The following is a 19415-nucleotide window of genomic DNA, read 5'->3' as shown; positions in this document are numbered from 1 at the left end:
TCAACGGCTCTACATCCCTCCTCACTGAATCAATTGATTAATACATTTAAATGGATAAAACACTAACCTCAGGGTCACGTCTCACTCCTGTTGTAACATTTACACTAACACCAACGAGAGGTAGTTCCAATGACATATGCAGCTCAGGTATACTTAACTTTGCAGATTCCGTTAATTGTAGGTTGCAGCATATAAACTATGAAGAGTATGCATGCCAGACGACTGAAATATAAATTGCACTGTCTATCCCCACTCCGTTATCTATATCTACTGATTAAAGTAATGGTGCAATCCATGCATGCCTATCTGAAGTCTTTTCCAAACTGGAACACCTCTCTAATATCTGAGCTCAGTTCATAGTAAAAGTTAAAAAGAAGTACTGCTTCCCCTACATCCTTCTGCATCCATCGTTCTTCATTTGCAACCTAAAGATGAATTCTACCAGCCTGTGTGCTCAAGATGAACACTGCAAATTCCCCGTCACCTTCTGCATTATTCATTACAGGGTATTGCACAAAAAAATTGTAATGACTATCTAGTCAGGCTGTGAGAACTCCAGATTTGGGTGAATGATGGAACTTAGCTCATTGAAAATAACCTCTTTGATTTCCGTGTCTCTCAACACAGTCTCGTCTCTACAGACCCGCTTTCTGAAGCCAAACTGAAATTACTTGTTATGGTTTTTCTAGAGTTCATTATCTCCAGCTGCTGATCGTAGCAAAGTAATCAAGCTCCATCTATCTGCAGTGACTCGCAAAGTGTTTGTTATTGTACATGCATGAAACTGGAACCAGTATCAATGTTTGATAGATCGCAATAGATACAGGTACGACAGACAGATGAGCATTACTGTCAATCAATAAGATAGACAGTATAATAATATAATATTATTACTATCATTATGTGCTATCAGGTGTTTCTATAGACCTCTATATCCAGATGCTCAACTGTCAGAGCAATGCAAATCCTGAGCTTGCCCCTGGAGCTGTCGAGGCTTTCCATGCTGCTCACCTCCGACCAGTTGCCTGCGGTCCACGTGGCAGGGCAGGGGACGTGCGTGTTGCAGGGTGCGACGGCCTGGGGCCTCACCAGGTGCTGACAGGCGGAGGGCTGCAAGGCCCTCTGCTCCTCCAGGCCCACGCTCTGGATGCAGAGCACGGTTCTCTTGGCCAGCCCCGACTCTCCGCAGCTCGCCGAGCACCGATGCCACTCTCCCACCCACCAACTGGAGGTGGAGAGACACGATCATCATAATGATTACAGTAATAATAGGAATAGAATTCACTCAGGCCATCTGAGCGCTGCAGAAGAAGAGGCGATGGGCTGTGAGATGCTTCAACGGTGGAATAAAAATCCATAACAGACCGACCGAGAGAAATGAAATAGATAGCAAAGAAAATAAGAAAATAAAACTTAAAAAGAGTGAAACGTTGAAAGAAGGTAAGCATGAAAGATGGTGAGATGGACAAAAAGAAAGAAAGAAAGAAAGAAAGAAAGAAGACAGAAAAAGCAGAAGAAAGATGAAAGAAAGAAACAACAAAAAAAGAAAGAATCACAGCGAGAAGAAATCTTTTGTGTGCTTACATAGAGTAATTGTGCGTGTATTGGTGGGCGTATTGGAAGTAAAATGCATGTTATTTGTCCAGCTGAATAAATGTCATTCCCAGCATTCTCTTGTTAAACTCACATGGCAGGGCATATCTCCTCGTTGCAGCTGGCGCGTTTATCATCGGGGCGAGTGGACGGGTCGCAGTAATGGTCCTCTACCATCCCAGTGGTCCTTTCCACACAGTGAACAATTTGACGCTGGACACCTGAGAAAATAAGCACAAGGCTGAAGGACAGGCCATTTTACACAGACAGGCATACACGCCGTCACTGTCTATTGTTTCCACAATATAAGCGTGCCTGCACAGAGAGAGAGAAAGAGAGAGAGAGAGAGAGAAATTTCATCATGTCTGTGTCTTCAACTTTCTCTCCTTTTTCCCCCCATTCAGTATTCACTATCCCACCGTGAACTTAGTTGGATTGATTTTGACTCATCCTCATTTTAGAAAAGTCCCAGTCTGACTCAAATGTAGCCAGCTGTGCTTTATATCAAATGCCCTCAGGTAGTTTGCTTATAATGAACATTGCTAAAAATGTACGAACCCCAACCCACACCAAATCCTTATCCTAAGACTAACCTACAGATCTAATAATCTACTGATCTAATGAATCACACATAGGCCTCTCCACCAGACATGCAAAATCAATCCTTAAAGTGCAACACAAACAGATTGAACATGAAATAGAGCCGAAAAACCACAGTCTGTCTCAGTCTCTAAGCGGGAGCCAGACACAGCCTGCGGCATCCTCGGCACACCTGTGTGCGCTAGGAGAGACTACAAGAGTCCTGGAAGCTTCTGGAATGCAGTAATTACAGTTGGCTTCAACGTGTAACCAGCCCATCACTCAAGATGTGGAAACAATAAGTAGCTATTCCACTCCTGCTGTCAGCTTGTTCACTTTTCTAAAGGCAAGGATACTGCCTTGATTATAGTACTTTCTAAAAACAGAATCATGAATAGCACTGAGTGGGCCTGATGCTGAGTTCATCTCAGAGGATTTTTGGCAAGTGGGAGAGATTAGGAGAGTTAGGGAAGAGTTGAGAACATAGATTTATGTGTTGGTCTTGTCATGTTCTATTACTCCCCTGCTGTCTCCTCTTCCCCTGAGTCTGTGAGGAGGAGGAGGAGGAAGAGGAGGAGGAGGAGGAGGAGGAGGAAGTGTTGGGAGAGGTGAAGGGAGGTGCCGGGGCCCCTGGGGTGGGGTACTGGTCTCCTCACCCCTACACCCAACTATCCATCACAAAGCCACCTGCTGCTTTCAACGTCTTCCACATGATTCACACCTTTTGCAGACACCCCCAGGGTAGCGGTACACATTACAGTTTCGCAGCTTCCAAAAAAAAAAAAAAAAACACACACACACACACTCATCGGCCCAGGTCTCTAGATCCTCCAAAAAGTGCAGGATAAAGGGAGTGCAAATGACTGTGTGTGTGTGTGTGGGGGGGGGGGGGATTGGTGGCAGGTGCTGAAAGGAGAGGTCCCCGCAGCACTGCTTGTCTCCGAGAGGAGACAGATGGCAGTAGAGGGCCTTTGGGTCTGAGGGACGGCATCCGTCTGCTGTTAGGCTGGCACCTGCCTCTGATGTGCAACCAAAAAAGCCAAAGGTCAGGGAGATGTCGAGAGGCCCTACAGTATGCACATCCATAATTAAAAACTGTGAAGAGATCCGCTGTGCTGTGCTTCAGCTGGAGTGCATAATTCTGGATAACTGTCTGGGGAGCTCACCCGCGTGTTATACATAACTATGCTGTCAGTGTGGAGGCTCTGCTAGGCCGACTATCTCTGCCTTTCAGTCAAAAACACACACAGACAGAGTGAAAGACAGACTGCATACTCACTAATGATAATTGAACGGTCAACTAAATGAGGGCATGAATTTATGATAAAAATGTTGAAGATGTTTGATCAGAGTGTTGTTACAAGTGCAATCTTCTTTTCTGCCATCTGTTGGGGGAGTAGCATTAAAGCCAGGGAAATTAACTGAATAAGATCATAAGGCAGGCTGGCTTTGTGTTGGGGACAGTCCTAGAGCCCCAGGAGATGGTGGTGGAGAGAAGGATGCTGCATAAACTTTTAAATATATAGGACAATACTTTACATCCACTATACAACTTGCTTGTCAAGCAAAAACGTGTTTTCAGTTGGAGGCTGAGCCAACTAAGCTGTGTAAGAAAGACATATTTACCCACTGCAATAACACTTTATAATGACTCCCCCTTGAGCAGAGTGAAAGGAATAACATTTGAATAATTTATGTATGTTTGCATGTTTGCATGTACAGTATATGATGCTGTGTTTGTATAGCTGTTGAAATACTGTAGTTTACCCTTGGGGATGAATAAAGTATATTTACCTACGGTATCTAAACTATATGCATCATTAATGTCAATATCTATCATACATTAGAGTAGTCAGGCAAATAGTGTGATGCTGACAAACAACATTTTTACTGCAGGATAGTTTTATTTTACGAAATATTGACTGTCTTTCAGCTTCCAAAAAGCAATATCAATAAAAAGCTAAATAGAGCTAGATAGAGGCCCACAATAGACCATTAGTTATAGTGTCTTGCCAGTTAAGCAGATGATATGTTCTATGTTATGTCCTATTCTGACTTGAATGAATCGGTCATAATAACCCACTGAGCAATGTATAAGTTCTATTTATTTATTCAGGTTCTTGTAATGAAGGACAACTAAAACAGCATTATCTCCCTTAACAATAGGATTCTCTTCTCTGATTGGCTGATGGGGTGGCCATTAACTACTTGGTGGTGGCAACTCGCACGTCGTTGGAGTTCTAAGCCCCCCACCGTGCCATTATTTCCATTGAACAGGTCACCTCGTCGGTCGTTATTCCTTATTCATTATTCCTTATTCCTTACATACAGTATAGAAGGGGAAACTGAGGAGGCCAGTAGGAAGACACCTGCCAATACCTGCAGCTTTAGACGCACTTCAGCAGAAGTGTGGGAGGACAGACAGACATCTTCCTATAACATCTCATGATTCTTCTCATGACCAAAACAGCGGTACAAACTTCCTCTGCTCTAGTGGGCACCAATGCAAAATATTGTATTCATTTCATGATCCAACATTAATGCACACTGAATTGCAGCTTGAGAGTTGTGTTGATGACGTAGGTCTGGTAATCCTGCACCAAGTAGACAGAGAATGACTTCCTTGACCCCTGAAGGCTTGAGCAGTTCTGGATGGGCAGTGTTGGGGAGGGGATGTGTGCACGAGGGAGCTGAGAAACCAAACACTGAGGCTGGAGTGATAACGGAAGCTCTCTGAGGACTTAATGAGTAGACGTTTTCACACACCCACACACGCACGCGTGTGCTCACACACACACAAAAGCAGAGGACATATCAATAATTTACTTTCTGCTAAACTCATTCACATACTGTATTTTAAGTGCATTCATGAAACAATAACATTGCAACAAATGTGAATTATATGCGGAATCCATTGACCTTATCGTAAATGATCACAAATTAATCCACTCCTCCTACACGGAATCCATTTTTTATTCAATTTAGATTAATTTAATGTTAAGCATTTTCCCCAGAACTTCATACTGAAAAGGTCAAAATTTCCTGAAACAGGTAGGATGGGCACCCAATTATGACTAAATGGTTAAACACATTTGGCCCAATCAGTACCAATACCATTTAGTATCCTAACTGGACTAATGTGTATTCTCTTCAAGAGAGCAGTACGATTTTTTGTCCTTTGTGTGTGTGTGTGTGTGTGTGTGTGTGTGTGTGTGTGTGAGTGTGTCTGTTTGAAAAACAGCAGATATTAATTTAGGATAACTGTTGTGCAAGAGATCAACTATCAACTAATATCAACCCAGCACAGCAATCATAAACGACTCTGACAATACAGGAGTGATTAACCCTTCAATGCATAATTTGTTTTTCATTAGGAAATAAAAAGTCCTAACAGAGTTTGTTGACAATTACCTACACAAATGTGACCACAGCAAACCACACAGGAAAGGACCAAACGTGGCGTCTAAAACCAGAACCAGCTGATACTGGCTCGTAAGTGCATTAGCCAGCACGGCTAATGGGGTATTAATCCACTTAGAAACTGAGGCTGATGCGACAGATGAAAACAAAAACACCAAATGGGGGGAAATTGCGTGTCATGTCGAGCTCAGTGAGGGGCTGATGGAGTGCTCTGTTCCTTCAGGAAGCTCTGATTATTTCTGTATGTCAACACTTTTCATCTTACACGGCCCGCGCCGAGGCAAAAAGGGATGGAAATGTTAGTGTTGGGGGGGAAAAGACGACGGTAATAATATGTTGGATCGCTGGTTGAGCCGTCCACACACAAACCTTGTCCAAATGTCAATGATGGTTATCAGCTGGGGAAAGGACAGCTACCCATGCTGATAGCCTGTGCTGTCTTCAAGCAAAGCAAAGAGGGAATTACTATCATCCACAGCCTCTGATTCAGTGCACTCTGCAGACATGATGACCCTGATGATAAATCCTCCCTTGCGGACAGTCTGACAGATTCTCCCAAACTAAAACATCGTAGCGCCAGGAACAGACATCTTGAATTGCATTGTGATATGATGTGCTTCAGGGCACTTTTATGTTGTTGAGAGTGAGTGATGGCTGTTTTGCAGGTGATTTGTCAGAGAGGTTTTGAGGTGCAGGGCTCAAATATAATCTCTCTTGCAAAAGAGAGAACACTCTGCTGAAGGGGAAATGCTATTTTTGATCATGCTTACCATGAGGGAGAAGGTCCGATGACGCAGCTCATGAATAAAAAAGAACATGAAGAACTGGACAGTGTGAAAACAAAAGATGGAGATTTTCACAGCTTTTAAGACGAATGTGCTTGTTTTGTTTCGCTAAGACTCTGACAAATACTTCTGCTTAGCTAAATATCAATCTCTCATGTTTCAAGAGAAATGGGACCGGAAACATGGCCTTGTATGGATGTACAGCATAGATACAGTTATGAGCTTGTTGGATCTGTTGGTGTAATGATACAGGTTTGCCTTTTCTCAGGAAATATATTGGAAAGTTAAGGTAAAAAAAAAAAACGCCGACTAACTCCTAAAATGGCTCACCTGCTCCACATGTGGCACTGCACTCTGTCCAGGAGCCGAACTGCCACTGGAAATCAGAGATGGGGTGGGTGCCGTTGGAGTCGGAGACGGAGTCTCTGCTGATGGTGTACTCGTAGCGCACTCCCGGGTTGGTCTCCTGGAAGAGCAGCTGGAGAATATAAAGAGCACCATTACGAGGATGTTTGGCCTCCAGGACACAGATAAACACTGGCTAACAATGCCTCCCACAAACAAGAGAGTGAGGGCCAAACGAGAGCAAACACATTTGTCTTCGCCTGTCGCACATTTCTGAGTGAAAAAAAGTTATGAATGGTGAACTGCAGGAATAGGTTTGGTTGAAGAAGTTGTTGCTTTAAGGATTAGCAGGTCCCACAGTCAACACAGGCAGAGCAGAGAGCGTGAGATGGATGAGTCAGTCATTATCTTTGCCTGTCAAAACCATTCACATCTGAGTGTAACCACAGCATGGTGACAGGGAAAATGGGCTCAGCCACTCAGAGGTTCCAGTTGACAAGTTGTCTTTAGAGGGCCATGTGAACGGCTCATCTCAAACCCCCTGAGAATGGTTAGCCACTGAACTGTTGTTCAGCTATTCAAACTTTATGAAGATTCATAAAAAAATTGAGCAAAAAGCATTTTGTATCTATGAACTGCCAATTAAAGCTGAATTAATCATGCCTGAGTCCAATCAAACCCATGAGGACCAACCTGAAAATGCACACCCAATCAAAGCTTAGCAATAAGAGCAGCTATTAGGTATACAGCTAATTGTAACTGGGGGATATTCACTGGCTTATAGCCAAGCTGACCACTGAGGGAGTTGTGCCAAAAAAATCACATTATACGGTACAGAAACATGATCAATTAGTCTGATAGGAGAAATTGGATTTTCTTGAGCTTTAATTCTATCGCTGCTTTTGCCTTTAATATTTTACACTGTGTGAGAGCTACTCAGGTTTGACTGGCACTGACGTTTTGACACCAGAGAGGAATGTCAAACTCTTCACTGCAGACCATGGTTGACTTCAGCTGTCAAACAGCCAGTGTCTGACTAACATCAGATCTGTCAATGTTTCAGAGTCTCTTTGCCCGAGACTGAATGCTCATTTCCCAATCTGGCTTCACATAAAAAATGTCAGATAGCAATAAAGGCTGTTTCTGATCTTCAAACACCAAATATATAATTATAACTGCATGAAAATATGATGCCCATGACCTATAAGGACATTAATGCTAAAGTAATTGCAGCTGCAGTGTGAGGTATCAAATATCAGCAAGAATATATTACAATAAAGGAAGACAGCTAGGGGGCCACCAGTTGTCCAGAAGCAACAGCTGGGAAAGACCAACATTGTGTGTGTGTGTGTGTGTGTGTGTGTGTGTGTGTGTGTGTGCGCGTGTGTGTGTGTGTGTGTGTGTGTGTGTGTGTGTGTGTCTGTGTATGTGTGTGGGCGTGCGTGTGTGTGTGTGTGTGTGTGTGTGTGTGTGTGTGTGTGTGTGTGTGGAGGTTAAGGGTGACTTGTGAAATAACAAAAGAATCAGACAGAGAATGGGAGTGTCAAGCAGTAAGGGTGAGAGAGAGGAGAGAAGAGAGAGGGAGGAAGGAGGGAGGTAGAGAGAGAGGGAGGGAGGGAGATAAATATATATATATATAGAAAGAGAGAGAGAGAGAGAGAGAGAGAGAGAGAGAGGGAGACAGAGGACAGAGAGTGGATCGGTGTCTCGTTGGTACGGCTCGTATATCTGTCTTCAGCTACCGCAGACAGCTAAGCGTTCTGCTCCTCTCCCGGCCATATGTGGGCAGCTTGCCAAGCATCTGCAGGCGCCTCTCTGGGAGTTTCTCCTTTATCTGAGCCCCACACCCTTCCTCTCTCTCTCTCTTCCCTCTCCTCTCTGTGCAATCCCTCCATCTGTCTCTTCTCCATCCCCTCTCCCCTCTCTGTGCCCAGCTAGCATCACGAAGAACACCCTGTGATAACAGAATAGACACTGGGGGCACACAGCATTCAAAGTGGAGCCATGTTTTGACACGTTTCAACAATGTCTTCTAAGAATTAATTAGGAGAGGTGGATGCCAACATGGCATAAGGGTTTCCGAGAGGGTGTCTGATGAATGGACCCTCTGTGATGGCTGATATGGTTGCTGCCCATTGGGACATGCAACGGGTTCGGGTATTTTAACATCACCGAATTTTCGGCTGTCAGGCGGTTCTCAGTGCTATCCCCATGGGAAGAAATAAATTTGCAGTCTGCAGCAGCTGGGATCAGTCCCGGAGTTGTTATTCTCATCCACATGCTGCCAGGCAGCGCCACTAGGACTTCCGGATATAGGCCCTACTGCGTAGCTTATCGCTGCTGGTGAAGACCAAGACTATCTGGGCACAGAGCAAGCTGAGCCAGAATGTTTGTGATTAAAAGTCACTCACTGTCCTTGAGAAATAAAACTAACTGTCTGTTAGTTGACAATTCTGGTCTTTGCCTAAGTTTGTCATTTAAGAGGGTCAACTGAGAGCTCTCATAGTTTATTCTTGCACCGTAGGTACTACAATCGCCTCAAAACAGTGCTCAAAACCAAACACTGTTTTCAGATCATCTCACAAAGCAGCCAAAATGAAAACACTACTGAGCAGTCATTAGACACATCAAAAAATGAAAATAATAATAATAATAATAATAATAATAATAATAATAATACAGTAATATGCATCACAAATATGCCTCTATTGTATGAGAATGTGTTTAGAGTTTTGCAAAAAAAAAGTCTATGAGATCTGTGCTTTATATGTATATGTACTGTATAAGGTTTTGGCAAAAGGGGGATCAATTCAAGAAATGTGTTCAGGCAGCTGAGAATTTGGTTCAGAGAATGGGGTTTAGTGTTTTACACATAAACATTACTGCTTTTATGAAAGCACACATCTGCTATTGGTTTCAGGTACTCAAATCTAAACCTGTTCCTTCACTTTCCAAATGAAAAAGGGTTTTTTTGCCATGCAGTGAGAGAATGCAAGAAACATTCAAGATATCCTGCTTACCTCTCAACTTCCCTAAGCCCACACTGTGTTGGGTAAAACGGCTTTTAACTTTTATGCTCCATCTTCCTGGAATACCCTGCAATTCACCTTTGGAATGGATTTCTTGGTTTCTTTTGGTCATTCTAAAACCTTGCTAAAAAACAATTTTTTCCCCTTCTGTGTTGAATGGTATCTTCACACATTGTGCAACTGTGTTATTTTTTATCATCAGGGGCTCAGCTAGACTTACCAATTATGCATTACACAATGACTTTGGGCAATGCTTTGTTTTCACATAGTTTGTTTTTCATCTTTGTTGATCTTATAACTTTCTGGGGCTGTAGGTATGCAAAATCCCATGACAAATTAAAAACCAAAACATTTTCATTTAGATCAGTGCCTTACGGGATTGAAAGTTGATTGAGTTGCGGCTTACATCCAAACCCATTAATATACCTGCAATCCCATAAGTCATGCCATACTATTTTATATGATTATATTTCCATTCTTTTAGATTGACTATCATTATTTAGATGACTAAATTATTACGACAACCCCATTGTTAACCAAGACAATAACAAAAAACACAATAAACAAACAACGTTTGAAACAAAGGTCACGGCTTAGTACGTGACCACAACCCTAGAGTCAAAACTGGAGAAATTGGACAATTTTGAAAGTTTCCCCATACATTGATTACTGTAAGCCTAGACCCAGACTAAAGGGTCACTGATTGAACAAGATTTTAGGCTAGGCTTCATCCCTGTATGGGAAAAAGGCCAAAACTCTCATCTCATAATGTCACAACTCTAATGTAATCCTGCAAAGCTACACTAGATAGTGATATGCACCTGTATCCACACGGGCTCCAGGGTTGGTCCGGGGGAAGTGAGGTTTTCTAGGTGACCTGTCCTCTCATAGGTGAAGACCGTCCCTGCCGCCTTGTAGTCTCCATTCCATTGAATGGTCCAGCCGCCATTCAAGAAGTACTTTTTGGGGTCACTGCTGCGCAACGCCAGGAAGTTCCCAGCCTCTGCCACCTCCTCTATGCGGATGTCCCGTGCCCCCGCTGGAATCAGACCAATGTCGACGTAGCCTGGGAAAAAAGAGACATCCCATATTTGAATACACGCTTCTCACTTTTCACTTGGGGGTCGATGAGAGTCGTCAGGATGACACAGCTTTAAAAAGCTAAAAATGGAGCACTACACATACAGCACTACATATACAACAATGGTGGGGCGGTGGTAGCCTAGTGCATAAGGAGTTGGGCTAGCATAGAAGCCTGAAAAGTTGTGGGTTCAATTCCCGGCTTCCACCATTGTGTCCTTGAGCAAGGCACTTAACCCCAAATGGCCCTCGAAACATAATTGACTTATGTAAGTTGCTTTGGATAAAAGTGTCTGCAAAATGAATAAACATAAATGTAGTTTAGAATTCAGATGTGCTAGCACTTCTGTTCTCCAATACAAAATCCATGCTCTTATACCCAATCCCTCGCTCTCCTCAAAGGTCTTCTTCACGGTCTCACAGGTGGAGCCGTTACCCTGGCACACGCCACAACGGTCCTCCACAGCGTTGGAATCGATTTCGAAATCACAGCCCACGTTCTGCAACCAGAGACACCCAGTACAAAACAAATCTATCATTTAATCAATTATATCCTCTAATGAACAGTCTCTGTTAAAGCCTGATTCTGTTTTGTTGTGTGTCAGTGAAAGATTTACAAAGGAGAAAATGAATGCACACGTCTGGAGAATGAACTCCGACACTCTGACCAGAACAAATGTGAAGACACGATTTGCGTGAAAAAACCCTTTAAATCAGCTAATATGCAATCACAAGTCTTATTGAGCAGCATGGAAGAATGGTGAGGCATATACAATTAGTAGATAGGCATTCAATGGAAATTAAACAAAGGTAAACATGGTGAATATAATCCATAGCACTGAGCATGGTTAAAAGATATAATCAAAAGCATTGAGGCCTTTCACTAAGCGAAATGAAAACAAATATAAACAGCATAATCCCACCAAGACTTAAATCCAATTAAGACATAAACTTTGGTTCAACTTTGGGCAAGCCTTGAGCAACATTGCATACCATACCCACTAACACTCAAACAAACTTGGGTCACAATACTTTGCATGGCAACTTTGAGTTATCAACAGGAAGTTAGCTATTAGTGACTTCAGGAAGAAAGCAAATGATGCCTCAAGATGTATTAAAAACAGTCAACAGTGGGAGGATTTCGGTTCAATTGAGGCCATCCACTCCATTAGCAATGTGAGCAGAAAAGCACATGTTTGCATGTTTTGGACAGAGAGATTTGAAAAGGAAGGATGTACCCCCCCCCCCCCCCCCCAAACACAGACAGAAATAAATGTTTAACAGGTGTTAGATATGGTAGAAAAATATTGATATCGCTCCAGGCAGGTCAGGCTGATGCGCCCACTGGTTGCACTATTAAAGTCCACCAAAGCAATAACACATTCATAAGATAGCAAAGTCACACATAATTAGGGACTCATAGTTCGAGCCCTGACAACAGTAAGCAGCATCTGCTTGGATTAAACCCAGAGTGTTGAATAACCCCACAGACGGTATTGCACAACATAGCCGTTCCAAAGAAAGCCTCTCAGCTATAAACTCAATAGTAGTTCAAGGCAAACCATGGCAAAGGAAGTAACAGGATACTGCCAACTTCTCAGATGAGTTTATAGGATAAAACAGGAAATTGCTGTAATACGCAACACTTCAATAAAAGTCAGATGTGTGGTCAGTCGTATGGTTGTGATTGATAATGTCATTATAGCTCACATTTAATTTATAGAGGCATTGAGAAGTTTTAGTCTAAAACTTTCCCAAACTAACAACTAAAAAGCCTATAAACACTAACAACACCACAGCTGGTGCTGATGAAAGCGTGCTAAAGCTGATGAAAGCTACTATGCAAAACAGGTGTCCTTTGGAGATACAGCTACGTCATGATGTGAAAGTTTTTTTTTCTTTCTTTTTTCATGTTGTGTTCCGACCCAACCCATATAACTACATGCTACTTAGCCAGGGCGGTGAGAGGAGATCACAGGTGTGTTTCTCTGTCCTTCACATGGCCACTAGCCTGGTGGTACCAAACCCTTGTAGGCTACTAATATTGTACAGAGGGTCTGGACCTACTCCATTCAGAATCGATTTCAGGCAGGAGGCGAGAACTCTGTTGAAGGTTGAAAAGATTGTGGCCTGATTTTACCCAATCGCTAACGTTTGGTCGTGACAGCTATAGAGACAACACGGTCTCACGCCCAACTTGTCGAACGAGGACGCATGGGCACCTTCGGCTTCCGATATTGACGCCAGGGGGCTTGACCATGCGTCCTCGTTCAACAAGTTGGGTGTGAGACCCGTGTTGCAAACGCGCATATGCTCGACATCATCGTTAACACCCGCCTCCCCCCATCCCCCCTGTTCGCTGATTGGTCCGGTGGAATGCATCCTGAGAAATCGAGTTCAATGGGATCAGACCCAGACGTAATGGTGAGGGGAAAAAGCTTTGGTTAAAAAGTGTCAGCTTAATGAAATGTAATGTAATGTAAAATGAACATGATGATGACGACACAAACGGTTGCCTATTAAAAACATACCTCAAAAAAAATTGTCACACACTGTTTCTTTCATAAAGGCTGTGACAGGGGACCAATTAAGGGAAGAATAGTCAGCCTAGTGCTTGTGGCCGTACCTTACAGATGCCATTGATGCACATGTCACGGCTCTCGCTGCCCTCGTAGCACTGAGTCCCATCAGTGACGGCATCCCGCAGCTTCTCGGAGAAGTACTCGTTCAGGGGCCGGCAATGCAGCTCACAAGGGTTCACTAGCAGAGACAGAGAAGAATGCTTCAGCACAACATACATCGCATTACGGCAGTGCATACACACACTTGCACTGAAAACACAAGCGCGCGTGCACGCACACACACACACACACACACACACACACACACACACACACACACACACAGCCCTGTCCCCATCTTATCGGGAAAGCTTTCGGACTAGCTGTGAATTCTGCCCCGAGTCCCTGCAGTGGGTCTAAGGCAATCTTAGCACAGATAACATGGATAACCCTCCCAATTCTGCGAAGGAGTCTGCAAGCGTTTGGTTCAGACCGATAACGGGAGAAGGCTCTCACCTCTGTTGTTGACATGAACCCACTGGTAGAACTTGCCCTTATAAGGCATGGTGTTGAAGTTGCTGCACTGGATGTGTCTGAAACTGAGCTGGTCGGGGGGGCAGGGGTTCGTGTTGCAGATCTTGAAACGCCGTCGCTCCCCCAGGCAATACCGTCCTCCATGGCGAGGACTACGGGGACACAACAGCAGTGGAGGCAGGGAAGGATGCAAACATGTAAGAGATGCTGAGGGTGAACTGCTGAGGACTGAGCTTCATAACTCTGCATAAAGAGATAAGTGCAAAAATGGCTAGGTGGCCATGCAGACTTTTGGTTTCTGTGGATTGATGCCTTGAAGTGTTTTTGGCTTGTTACTGTAAGTGGGAATAGAGTTATTTGGTAGCCCTTTATTGGAATATTTTTTTTTTTTAACTGAAAATATCCTGTGCCAGCCATGTGAGCTGTCTCAAGTCTCCGAGCAGCCGGTTGCCCTGAAGTGAACTTCTCCAGAATATTTTTTTAATTTATTTTTTAATTCAGTGCTGCATGGCAGCAATTTTGAGCTCTTTTTGAATACTAATCCAAACTACAACAACAGCTGGTGTTCCTGCCTCCTGCAAATCAACAGTGGGAAGTGGAGGAGAGGGGAGAAGGTGAAAAGAGAGAAGAGGAGACGAGAGGAGAGGAGAGGAGAGGCTATTTTTCTGCAGGCCAGGAACTGCTTCGACAGAAACTTTTAATACTTTTAACACACACACACACACACACACACACACCAAGCAACTGTCCATCCTTGCGGCACGAGTGGATCACTAACTAAGAAGCAGTGAAGCTAGCAAAAGATAATGCAAAATTCATGAAGACAAGGGCAATGTGAAAAATGTAATTACATCGGTGGGGCATATTGATTTAAAAACCAGACTCTCGGTCTCTGTATTGCCCTCTGTGTTGACAGAATACAGTCTGTATTTTTAGAACTAAATACGCATGCCAAGTCAAAAATGTACCCCAGTCTTACGTAATGGCTAACCTTAAAAAAAAAAGATGCAACTCAAATTCCCCAATGCTGCACTTAAGCATAAATCTGTCTATATCTAATCAGAGAGGAAAGGTAAACAAAGGAACTGGAAACCATGCCAACTCCCAAACAGTGCTTTAGGCAATGCCCCTTTTTCCACATTTTGCATGATAAAAATAACTTGACAAAGAATTCCCTTGGTGAATGTGCAACACTGAAATGTATTACAACACATAGACAGACACACACACGCAAACACACAAACACACACAGACACAGACACAGACACAGACACACACACACACACACACACACACTCATACATGTGTGATGAATGCAGTGATGAATATGTTCTGCCTGTCTTAGAGCATAGTTAGATGTCTGTGGGTTCCTGATGCAGTAAGTTCAGACCAATAACTGTCAATGACTCAAAACATTTCTTTAGAGCAAAAAACAAAAGATTGTGTCCACCCTGTTGCTCATAAAATTATACAATGCTGAATTATACACAACCACTGAGAATGAGCAAATTGTGTACTGTTTGATATTACAAGGGAGAAAGAATTCTGCATTTGCTGTAGCAACATGACAATGTGACAGTTGCCCGAGGCCAGAGGGATGGCCGTGGCTGTGACTCACGCTGGGTTGGTGCAGTCTCTCTGGGCGTTCTGCACGCCCGCCCCACAGGTCCTGGAGCAGTCGGACCACTCGCTCCAGGGCTCCCAGCCGCCATTCACCTGCTCCGGCTGATCCCCCACGGGGACACACTCCCCACCAAAACACCACTGATTGACAAACACACACACACACACACACACACACGTGCGCGCACACACACACACACACACACACACACACACACACACACACACACACACACACACACAGATGTTCAGACAAGCGAGCCCTACTTAGAGGGACATATCACCAAGACACAAAGAGACAAGTCCAGTTTTCTTCAAATGCACAAATGCACAATTCAACTCACAAAAGCCACAGAAAAGCTTGACCACTTTGCTGAGGGTAGCCAGGACTGAACACAATGCCTTGATGTTTTCCTGAGCTGGCTCTATTTGCAGCTAAAGTGCAAACACTTTCTAACCTGCCATTCAGCAGAAGATGTACTTCTAAAGTTCCAGTTCCTTCACATTTGAGCATGCCTTACTATTTCTATCATTACCATTACTATAACTATAAATATAGTAGCATAGGAACAGTGGGAACAGTAGCAGTAAGAACTTCCAGTGCATATAGCCGTTGGACTGCTTTATTGTATTGTTTTCATGTAGTTTTCACATTTCTAATTCAATTCTTAAAGTTTAAATTTGAATCGCATTTCTAAAGTTAATGTGTATGCCAATCTTTTTTGTCTATTTCACCAGAGGAATGTTCCTTACCTTCCCTTCGCCACATTTAGTGCCGTCCACAGCTCCGTCCAGCTTTGAGTGACAGGTGTTTCCCACTGTGCACCACAGCGTGCTGCAAATATTCTATGTGAGAGAGAGGTAGACCAGAGCAGAGCTTCACTCAGTCCTCATGGGAAACGGCCTCATATTCCTGGTGTGAACATGACGCACTAGGGACTCGACTGCAGACACATGGTCATTATCACAAAATAAACACCTGCCGGAGCCACAACACGCGTAGGGCTCTTATATTGCCCTGCTGGGTTTTATTTTGTCATACACAGCTAGATTCTATCCAAAATTACAGGGCCCTCTCTAAAATAAACAACAGTTAGAATAGAGTTTTGTTTTGTTTTAGCTAGCTTTCAATAATCTGCTGCAGATATTTTAACTACTGTGAAACTGAACACACCTTGCTTGTCTTAAGGGACAAATTACTGTAACTGTTGTTACTGGAACAGAACAGTGTTCTGTCAGTCAGAGATAGAAAAAAAAAACGGTATTGCTCTAACACTGTGTGGCAGATATACTCTGGCAAATGATTCAACGATGTATAAAATTGCTCTATGGATACACCAAACCTGCAATCTGAATTACACCTGTTCTTACAGGCAAAGGTGGACACACATTTCATACTGTATGTATTTAACGCATACAAAAGAATATATCAGCAGCTCAGTGTTCATCACTTCCCATAATTGTGCTTAAAGCTGCCACTTTCCACACAGTGTTGCCTCCCATACCATTAACATCCAGTACATCAGACAAGCATACAGTAACACTCTGCTTCTGCTCTGATTGGACACTCGTGCAGCAGGCAGAATGCTGTTTTAGCCATCTGCGCTGTGTTTGTACCGTTTATGCAATTCCATGTTTTCAGATGCACATTGGAACACAATTATGTCTAAAACAGGTGCAAATGTGCTAGTTAGTTCCAGAGTCTCTGTATCAACATGTTGTGCATCACCCATACATTTTCCAGGAAAGACAACTGCTTCCACTGAGCACATACACCTCCACAATGTCAAATTGAAGTACAAAGTCATTAGCTCGTTCTCATTTCATCTCCTTTTCTGAGGCCATTTCTAAAGATGCCTATCTGTAGAATGAGTTCCTGCTCTGTGTGCTTGATAGCTTTTTGTCTGCAGACACAGACTCGAGGCACATATCTGGTTATCGTTATCAGACTTTAAATGACAAAAGAGAAAAAAAAATGTGGAATGCAACAAACACACCAAGCAGCAAATATCGACTGGGCTCTTAACCTCCTGAGCCAAAGAATACAGCTCGAAATAATAGCCTGGCAGAGCTGTGCATTGATAAGTCTCTCACTTGCTAACAGATACAGATAAGAGGGCCAAAAGCCAATTTTAGAATTTATCTGGAACTAGGAGACGACTGCAATCATATGATCTGTGGTCTGTGACATTTCTGGTGATGATTGAGGGTGTTTGTATGGGTGCATGTGGGCGTGCGTGTGTGTGTGAATACTGTATGTGTGTTTGTGTGTTGCTGAGAGCAATGGTCTGCCAAGTGTATAATCAGGAAAGGCCATCGGACAGTGACAAAAGCTTGGTGTGGGATGTGCCAGGCTGCAGATATAAACCGATGTCCCGGTCTGGATCAAACAGCCATCATTTCTCAGCACAGACCACAACAGAGAACTCCAGCAGGCACGGGTGATTAAATTCAAAATTGCATCTCAAGAATAAACGATACAAGTAGAATACATACCAAAATATTTATATGTACTTATGTATCACAATGCAATGTGCTGGGTCTTCTGAAAAGTGATTTTTTATTTAGCAGTTATTGCACAGTTTCGGGCAAGTTAGAAGCATAACCATTAATGATCCAGATGGCATCACCCATCACAGCACAAGGGGATAGAACTGACCTACATTGTATGGCCTACTTGAACCACAGCGCAACACTGTCCACAGTGACCACCAAAAGAAATGATCTGTAACCTTACACTGGGAGTTAATAGCCTCAAACTGTTACCTCATACGTCACAACACTGTGGCTTCCTATAAATGTCACGTAAAAACAAATGGAAGCAAGGGGCCGGGTGAAAAGCGTTTACCCCTGTAATCTGGACAAATATTTGCTAGGAAGAGGTCTGTGCAATCGAAAATATTTACAATGAGGGATTTGGCTGAGGGAAAGCATTTGACGTGACCAGTGCTGTAATGACTGAGGGCCTGTGGCCGAAGGCTTTCCCTGCGCTCTTGCTTGTTTTCCTGTCTGGCTGCATGTCTACAAAACCACCCGCAGAAATCTCCTGGCACGGTATTGAAACGAGCGCCTGAAACCTCATACCGCAGCGCCAGGGTTGTGTGTGGCCTCATTACTAACCCGCAAAGCCCCCCGCCCCCAACCTCCTCCCTCCCCTCTTTCTTTCTTTCTTTCTTTTTTTCCTTCCTTCTCTCTTTTTTTCCTGCAAAAACTCCAGGAGCTGCCAAGGGCTGAAAAGCTGCTGTATATTCTGCTCGATTTGGACAAGCTTCCTCAGGTGTAAATGAGCAACAACGAGGTAACGACCCAGGGAGTGAGCATTGTGTGTAACGACCCCCTCGTAAATAAAAATGAATAGACACACAGTGCTGACTTTGTTGCGCTGCCCTTGGGGACTGCATGGGCTTGGTGTTTTGATCAAATTGAGTCAACAAGCCATCCAACTAATCTTCCCAAAGTCATCTCCTGCATCTCCTACGCAAACAACATCTGACAAAGATGGTCTCTCAGTGAGAGGAGCCGGTGCGTGTCTCTTGTGAAAAACTTCCCCAGTGTAGATTATGCCCATTTATCCCAGCCTGCCAACGTAATCGTTCCAGCTTATCTCAGCTGCGGCTGTCTTTCTGCCTCAAGTGCACCAACTGCGAGTTTGTCTCCCACCTATCTGTAATCATTCTATTAGCCTCAATAGGGCACATCTGGCACCACTGATGCTCTCAAAAGTTATTCTTTCAAGCGTCTTGGTGAACGAAGCACTGCATTTGTCCTCTGGGAAACACTTGCACATGCATGAAGATGCTGATTCAAAGTGCTTTGATGTATTTCATTAGAATAAGGATTTTGATTGGTTGCCAAATATATAGAAA

The 19415-nt window shown here is 43.5% G+C and overlaps 1 protein-coding gene across 1 annotated transcript in view; it reads right to left on the bottom strand.

The window, feature by feature from the left end:
* LOC134096094 (A disintegrin and metalloproteinase with thrombospondin motifs 7) overlaps positions 1-19415 on the bottom strand; it is a 58184-nt gene that overhangs the window by 20290 nt on the left and 18479 nt on the right. The window contains exons 10-18 of the mRNA XM_062549846.1: positions 16303-16395; positions 15545-15690; positions 13909-14078; positions 13458-13591; positions 11211-11331; positions 10573-10817; positions 6708-6855; positions 1688-1814; positions 1012-1225 (exon numbers count right to left, since the gene is read on the bottom strand). Coding sequence (XP_062405830.1) covers positions 1012-1225; positions 1688-1814; positions 6708-6855; positions 10573-10817; positions 11211-11331; positions 13458-13591; positions 13909-14078; positions 15545-15690; positions 16303-16395 — 1398 coding nt within the window. The remainder of the gene's footprint in view (positions 1-1011; positions 1226-1687; positions 1815-6707; positions 6856-10572; positions 10818-11210; positions 11332-13457; positions 13592-13908; positions 14079-15544; positions 15691-16302; positions 16396-19415) is intronic.

This window comes from Sardina pilchardus, chromosome 11 (assembly GCF_963854185.1).
Source record: "Sardina pilchardus chromosome 11, fSarPil1.1, whole genome shotgun sequence".
NCBI classification, from domain to species: domain Eukaryota; kingdom Metazoa; phylum Chordata; class Actinopteri; order Clupeiformes; family Clupeidae; genus Sardina; species Sardina pilchardus.
Note: the sequence above shows the minus strand (reverse complement) of the source record. Positions and strands in the feature narration are given on the sequence as shown.